This window comes from Ascidiella aspersa, chromosome 2 (genome assembly GCF_963924565.1).
Source record: "Ascidiella aspersa chromosome 2, kaAscAspe10.2, whole genome shotgun sequence".
NCBI classification, from domain to species: domain Eukaryota; kingdom Metazoa; phylum Chordata; class Ascidiacea; order Phlebobranchia; family Ascidiidae; genus Ascidiella; species Ascidiella aspersa.
This window is the reverse complement of record NC_139448.1, coordinates 12225368-12233363: the sequence shown is the minus strand read 5'-3', so window position 1 is coordinate 12233363 and position 7996 is coordinate 12225368. Positions and strand designations below refer to the sequence as shown.

The following is a 7996-nucleotide window of genomic DNA, read 5'->3' as shown; positions in this document are numbered from 1 at the left end:
TCAGCAAAATGTTTTCCCTTATGACCTTAGTTTGTTAAACTACGCTGGTGAAAGCATGCACCATATAGGTCCATTGAGAATTCTCTTTAATACCCAAATTTGTTTATATTAGCTGCATTAACTGCAAGCTGTAAAGCAGAGGACAAGATTGCCTAGGGGAATCTGCGTTGGAAGAAGTACAATTAGGCAAATTGCTACTTTTAACCTTGATTAACCAAGCGGTACGTTATCGATCCTGCATTGTAAAGTGCTGAAATGTTTGGTGGCCATTAAGAATATATGAGACAGATGCTGCACGTTATGACAAAGCAAAATTCTTTTTGAAGGTCTGTGTAGAAGGATTGCTATTACAATAGTGCGTTTGTTTTTTTAATTCCATGCAAAATTTGTCAATAATTACACTTGTCTGCAAATTTCTCAATAATTACACTTTGTTTGTTGATGCTTTTTACAAAAAGAGCATTTTATGTCAGCGATACGTTTTAGTTTAGACTTTAGAAGCTCATGGAAAACCTATAGAAAAGATGTATCCGAAAAACATAAAATAAATCATAGGCTACGTATAGCAGCTGTGAGTTAACGTTATTTTAGTGTAGGGCCGCTTATAAGTTAGTTTTGAACAGGTTCACGCTCATGACCGTCTTCAATGTCAAGAGGGCAGAACAAAACACTTCGTTGGTATCTGTGTTGAGATCCACCGTTTTGCTTCACTGCGCCTCTCAGCCAGCATTAACGCAATTTAAACCTGATTTTTTTTTGCCGAAGTTGATATGTCTAATTTATACTTGGAGTCTGTCGACAAATTAACTTCGTCAAAAGTGAACTCGATAATATAGGCATTTTTAATGGACCATGCTCCTTTACTTCCACCCCAACTGGCTATTTCTGTTCTCAATCAAGTCGTCCGTAAAAATAAAATCAATGCCATCGATTCAGGGCCACAAGGCAAATTCAGAGAGGATATGCTGGCAAAGCAGCGTCTTATTGTTCAGTCAACGACAGCAACAGAAGCCGATGTGCAAGGTAGCAGTTGAATGTGCGCTACAAAGAACACTAGAAAGAAGCTTTACTCCGCTCAGATTGAGAATATTTTAAGATAGATATGAAGTGATGGCGACGATGCTTAGTTTTGAAGGTTGTTCTTGTTAGCTATCCATATACTATATACATATAGGCTTACAAACCGGGCGAACTACGTCAGACGAGTAAAACACTCTGAGTTTTTTATATGGTAGTCAAAAGGTATTTTATTGCCAATCCACTTTTGAAAACGCACTCATATCCGGTTCATACGAAGCTTCATATTTGACATGAAAATATTGTACCACCTTTAAATGTGTTCATTTTGTAAACGATTGAAATCTATTTTCAAGTAATAGGAAGACGCAGATTGGCATATCGATTTATTTGAACATTTATACCTGTAAGCAAAATTACGTAGTTTACAGACATAAACTTCAAGGGGGGCTTGAGTGAGTTTCGGCCATGCGTAGATAAAAATTTTACGCCCCATTTACGAATGACGCCTTTAGCTCACAAACAGAGGAATCCTCAATAACGTATATCGTTTTATGTTTCAAACACTGTCCTTTGGCGTCATCGAAATTCAAATTGCGTTAGTTGGCAATGTTTGCAGTGCTGTTAAACGTCAAAAAGGTTAGGTTTACCAACATCTTAGAAACAGCCCTTAACTTTGCCAGCAATAAGGTAGATGTTGCTTGGCTGGGAATATATGGAGCAGCACCGTTGCTGTTTAAAAGTTTGTTTCTTAAAACACGATTTAGCCTCTTTAAAATAGATAACAGCAGCAGAGGTTGGCGATAAATCAATGGACAGTTGCTCTTGCTGATAGAACACGACCGCATAGGAAACAACGTAGTCACTAGTGTCGAACGTATTGATTCATCGATCTAGGATTTGGCAAAAAGATTTAAATCGGACAAACCAGATAGCATGTCCATTATAATTTTTACATTTGTTTAGGTGTGGACACACTATTCCTGCCTACAATTTAGGTTCCAAAGCTATTCCTTCAGCTTTTAGTTTTACCAGCGTTATGCTTAACGTTATGATATTCTGCTAATGGGACTCCTAATCTTCTATACATAATGGAAAGCCACGTATATATAGCAGTTACTTTCCCTTTTTAAATTGCCTGTTGACTGGTATTTGGACTGGTTGTTTTTCAAAAACCTTTTAAATGAAAGTATGTTACCCACTGTTGGATTCCCCTTCTTTAATATTTTCTCATTTGTCGTTTCAGTTTGATTATTATTTTGTGTTAAACACCCGATCATGGATTTTATAGTCAAGCAAGCTCTTGGTGGTAAGTTGAATCGCTGAATAGTGGTAATATTTTCTATGGATAGCCTATACATTACGGCCCTGGTGCCGTTTTGTGTACAAATCTTCACGCAAGAAGGCCAAAAAGTCGGTTAAAAATTAAAGAGACATCTTACTCATTATTGTGATGAAACACTTAATACCGGCTGGAGTTTTGCAATTTTTTTTAATGCCGGGGTCGTGGACATTTATTCTGTATAAAAGGTGTTTAACAATAAAGTAATCGACGACTGACGGTTAGGCGAAAATATAGTTTTTAGCATTGTATAGTTATATGCCTGATATTCAGGTGTAACAACAAACATTTGCCTACGAACGCCATGAACGACTCGTTTACAGTAATTTACGACCATCCCGGGTTTAAATGCACCACTTAGTTCCCCAAAAAGGGATTGAAAGTTTTGTAAACAAGTCATTTAAAGTTGACTTAAGTCCAAGTCAAGTCTTTTTGAATAAATGACAAGTCAAGTCCCAGTCCAAATCAAGAGTTTCGCAAGTCAAGTCCCAGTCAAGTCATGATTAGAGCAACTTCAAAGCAACTCCTTGTCATAAAAATAAAACCTTCAACTGTTAGAATTTTTAAACTTGTACTATTATGTAAAAAAAAAAAGTAAAAAACACAAACAGCAACCAAACTCACGCGCGATGTTGCCAGGGGCGACAAAGGACCTGAATAAGATGATGGACAAAGGATCGGAGGAGGCCGATCCGAAGCAGCTGGAGGCTGAGAGGGAACAGCTGGAGGCGATGGCGGAACAAGAAGCGGAGAGGAAAGCCAAGCACGTGAAGGCAGAACAGGAGCGGGAAAAGGAACGGCAGAGGATTAGAGACAGGGTGAGCTTCATCTTCTATTAGTTATAGTGAAACCGGAATGCTGTCTTTCATGGCTAACGGCACCCCTCAAAAATAATATATATATTTCGACACCCCGACTGGAATTTTCGTTGAGTATTTTACTGAAATGTCACTATATACTACAGAGTGGCCCAAAAGTAGGCTTACAGTTATAAAAAGTAGGGTTTGGTTCTAAAAATAAATTTATTGTTTTGGGGTTCTTCCCATACACCTTGTTCTTTACAACAGCCCCAAAAAGAAATCCATTGGTGTCAGGTCAGGTGAGCTGGTGGCCATTCAATGCTACCTCCTCTTCCAAGCCAACGCTGTGGAATAACCCTAACCCTACTTTTGGCCCACCCTGTATATATATTTATCTAACTGGAACCAACAATCAACTTAAAACATGTAGGAAAATGTCATTTGATATAATGGTCTCTAATCGCACACGAATAGTTGTATCAAGAAGCTTACCAATTGAGCACATATAAAATTCTTGAAAATTCTCAAGTACCTATCGACACCCTTTGGTATTAGAAATGGCACACTAGGGCGCCGCGCCACCTCGGTTAAGAACCACTGATATAGACCTTTAAAGCAGGTTCTCTATAAAACAGTGTTTGTCAACTGTTTTTCGTCGCCACCCAAACTTTAAGCTTATACAAGTATAATAACGAGGCTTGCCCAATTCTCTACACCAGCGGTTCTCAACCAGTGGGCCATGGCTCACTGTTGGACCATAAGAACATTTGAGGTGGGCCACAGACCAATTCAAAAAAGCTAGATTTAGTTTTATTTGTGCAGGCTATATTTAATTTTACAAAATTAATGACTTGGGGAGGATTTAAAAAGGAATGTAAATTTATTGTTCAGCCGCTAGTGTCCCCGGTTGAATAAATAATCTGTTTTGAATTATGTTCTGCTGTGTTTTGTTCTAAACCTATTTTGCAGTTTTTTTTTTCATAAAAAATTATTGGGCCACAGAATTTTTTTTGCAACGTAAATGGGCCACGAAAGAAAAAAAGGTTGAGAACCACTGCTCTACACTATAGGGATGTCCGATACTTAATTAAATTGCGATTACCCGATATTTTATACAAAAAGTATCGCGATCTAATCCGATACTAAATGACGTCATCACCATGCTGAAACACGTTAAATTTATCAAATTGAAACGTTTCAATCCATTTGTCAAGGGTATTTCACCACAGTTTCTTACGAACTTTAGTGAGCCCAGTTGTTAACCTTCTAATTTTTGATAAAGTTATCTATTAACGTAGAATACACTAGCTTTTATACGATCGTATCTAAATTATAAATTATAGGTCGTGTCTTTGTATTGCTTCCGCATTTTTTTCGAAAATTGAATAACAATAATCTCAAACCTCCATATAAAACTATGCTGCAGTGCTGCCTTTTCAAGTACATCAGCGATTGTTAACCGTTAAGCCGTGGAAGGCTGCTATAAAACGCTGCTTTTACCCTTACGCCGTAGAAGGCGTGCGTCGCGCAAAAAAATATTGGACATCCATTTTTTAACATTTATTTTTATTTTCGGCAATATAATAAAAACTTGCAAAAACTTTAAAAGAAATACCGGCCTACCCAAAAAATCGCGATCGCTTCGCTCGCCAGTTGTACCTTAACTTAAACGCTTAACAAACACTGAGCTAGATTAACATTAAATGTTATCGCGTTCCCTCAAAGTAGTTTTATTATACTTTTCATAAGAAGTATGGATGACGACGTGTGAACTCCAATTTTATACCAAAATAACATTTTTTTGCGCTTTACGTGAACACTTTACTGCCTCTGTAGATGTAACTCTAGGTTTCAAGTCTCACTTGACACCTAGAAATAATAATAAAAACTTAAACTTGTTAAAGAATGCCACGTCTAAAATTCATTATTTGCATTGGGGTTAGGCGGGCGTCTTTTGGTTAGTTCAAGCGATTCTAAAAATAAGGATTTCACCATTTGGTGTAAAGCCTACTTCTCGACTTTAATTCGCCTCTTATCCAGGCAGAAAATCGATACTTATCGAATTGCCCTGCGCGTCCTACAGCTTTCCTGTAATTTAGTTTGAATCACTCTGTGACAAGACGGAATACATTTTTAACAGATGGATGGCTATTTATTCGATTTCGACATGAGTTCTGTGTTCGCTTTTGGCGTGCTAAAGTGTGGACATTAAATTCACAAAATCAACACAATCATACAACAGTTTTGTCTGTAAAAGGGTTGTTACAAGCGCTTTCTTCTGTTTGTCAAAACAGTACATGCTGGCAGTTCAAAGTTTTATTTTTGGTAAAAATGCCATAGTTTTAGTCTTTAGATTAGACTGTTCGAAGTATTGGATTCACCCAGCACCACAACTTTTGTTATTCGCTTTATGTTGCGTTTTCTTGACATGAATTTCTTTCATCATCTATCTTTTCCTTTTGCAACGGTCGGGTTTCATTAGTTTTGCTCCAAAATTACCGTTTTGTGTTTCTAAACCGCGTCTAACTGCGTTTTGTGCGCCCACAGTATGGTTTGAAGCGCAAGGACGAGATTGAAGCCGAGGAAAAAGCTGTCCGCGAGAGGGAAACAGAGGGTCGGCTTACGAGAACGAAGAAACCTTCGGTGGATGAACAAGAGGCCGAAGAAGAAGATGAGGGTAAGGACTTGTGTGTCCAAACCAGCGGTTTCCAAACTTTTCTAAACATTTTGCTTGGTGGACCCTTTGCGAGTATTTTGATATTTCGCGGCCCTATAAAAAATCTAGGGCCAGTTGACCCACGTTTCTTGTAGTACGCTATAGTGCAGTCACGATTCTTTCTAATTTGATAAGTTTCTTATTGATGCGAACGATTTCGCTGATAGCAGGTAGTACAGCGTAATAATGCTGTATGATGTCACAATAAACATCATAAAACACGCTATATTATCTAATTATAAGCATAACTAAACACTAATAAAGGTTTTCTTTAAAAACATTTGCTAAAGCCTAGTGTTTAAAAACTTAGAGACTAATTCTCATTGCGAACCCTCTGATACTGCTATACGGGCCCAAATTGTTCCACGGAACCCAGTTTAGCAACCCTGGTCCAAATCTTTCCCCATTCCAGCCTGGGCGCTTTGATGCAGTTAAGAAAGTTAGCTTTAACGAAAATAGAGCGCCAACATCGTAACGCAGACAAGTCCCACAGATCCGTCACGGTGTCATCCTGGTTGTAACTCAATCCACGCCGCCTTTGCCTAATTTTCAATATTTACTCTTTTGGCCAAACAGCACTAAGGCTAGTACATAACTAGCAAACCAACATAATATATGTTCTGAGTTGTAGCGAAGTTGCGCCTTTCTAGACATGACTACTCTTTTGTGATTTATATGAATTAGTCTTTTTATCATTTTTTCTTTTTCTCGTTGTTTGGTTAAGGTGACAACCGATAACCAAATGCCACAGAAGCGTAAAATGGCTTAACAGACATATAGCGGATTTTTGAATATGATTTTCGGCTTACTCAACACAATTTATTTGTCAGAAAAACTATAACCTATACAAAGAATCAATATTTAGCGATTTTTTTGACAATGTAAAATGCTGGTGACGATTTAGCCAAGCTTTGATACAGTTATATAATGGATTTTTTGTTACTTTTTTTTTTGCTGTATGACAACGTTAGAATGGTAACAAAATTTCCAAAAAATATTTTTATTTCTTTGTCACGCAGGTATTTTAGCACAAGCCGAAAAAGGTTTCAATGAGCTTCAGCAGAAAGTTTCCAACGCGGCAGCCGAGGGGTGCATTATTTCTTAAAATATCGCCCATTCAGACGATCGTCACAGAGATGAGCTTGACCCGAAACTCAACCAACGATGCGTTACTGCTATATCAAGTGACCGCCGGTTTTAACGTGTGCACTGCCCGCTTTGTCCTTAACTTTAGCCATGTTTTTGCACGTCTTCGTCACAACATTGTCGCTCGCAGCTGTAGTTTTCTTACTAACGCTTCAACGAAGATCGACTGTTCGTTTTTCAATCGCGTATATCTTTCGCGATGTAAATCTGTACAAAGAGTACAATCGATCAGGCCGGCCACGACTTATGCTGCAATGTTGTATACGCTTTTAAGCTTATTTACCTTGAGATTTGTTGTATAAAGCGCGCTTCGCCTTTCTACTGTTGTTATGCGTGGGTATGTTTGAAAGTTAGAGAAATAATTTAATGGCTTTTACATACTACCTACATTTTGCTATCCTCAAAAAGCAAAGCTGCTTGCTCTTTCAATTTTTTCAGACTTGCATTCAACGTAATGTATGAACGACCCTTCAGTAAGACTTTTACTTTTATTTACTGGGTAGAGCGATTTCACTGAAATCCCGAGCTTTATTTTGCTGTTACTTCTAACGCTGGTGAAACTGTTTTTTCATTCCAAGAAAAAAATCCGAATATTTTTGTTTTGAACCGAATATTATTGTTGTCGTTTTCAACTCGTCCTTTCTGCAAATACACCGTTACCTGTCATGTTACCTCACTACATTCGTGATTTAACTGCAAACAGAACTTAAATCTTAATGCATAAACCAAAATATCGGCATTAGCCATAAATAACACTTCGTTTAATTACACATTTGAAACGTCATCTCTACAGCTCAAGAGGCCTGTCGTAACAACTTCTAGCCACTTGGTTAGCGATTTGAAGGTTAGACATGTGCAAAAGTATTATGTTTTAACCCCGATAAAATTGGAAAGATTAGCATGTTGTTGTTTTTAAATGTCAAATGTCTCGATTTTCGCAAATAATTTATCGCTTCTAAACACTAATGATATTGC

General features: G+C 37.7%; 1 protein-coding gene across 1 annotated transcript; it reads left to right on the top strand.

Moving 5' to 3' along the window:
* The first annotated feature begins 2268 nt into the window (after positions 1 to 2268).
* LOC146163716 (complexin-2-like) lies at positions 2269 to 7745 on the top strand. Its single transcript, XM_083382039.1, has 4 exons — positions 2269 to 2326; positions 2999 to 3177; positions 5707 to 5836; positions 6895 to 7745. The coding sequence occupies exons 1-4, from the start codon at positions 2296 to 2298 to the stop codon at positions 6978 to 6980; spliced, it is 426 nt and encodes a 141-aa protein (XP_083238165.1). The 5' UTR covers positions 2269 to 2295; the 3' UTR covers positions 6981 to 7745.
* Positions 7746 to 7996: the final 251 nt, after the last annotated feature.

Bases quoted from the DNA above. Each gene is read 5' to 3' on its own strand.
- LOC146163716 (XM_083382039.1), top strand. From the start codon at position 2,296: ATGGATTTTATAGTCAAGCAAGCTCTTGGTG. The intron at 2,327-2,998 runs GTAAGTTGAATC...CGATGTTGCCAG, and splicing joins AGTCAAGCAAGCTCTTGGTG to GGGCGACAAAGGACCTGAAT. The intron at 3,178-5,706 runs GTGAGCTTCATC...GTGCGCCCACAG, and splicing joins GGCAGAGGATTAGAGACAGG to TATGGTTTGAAGCGCAAGGA.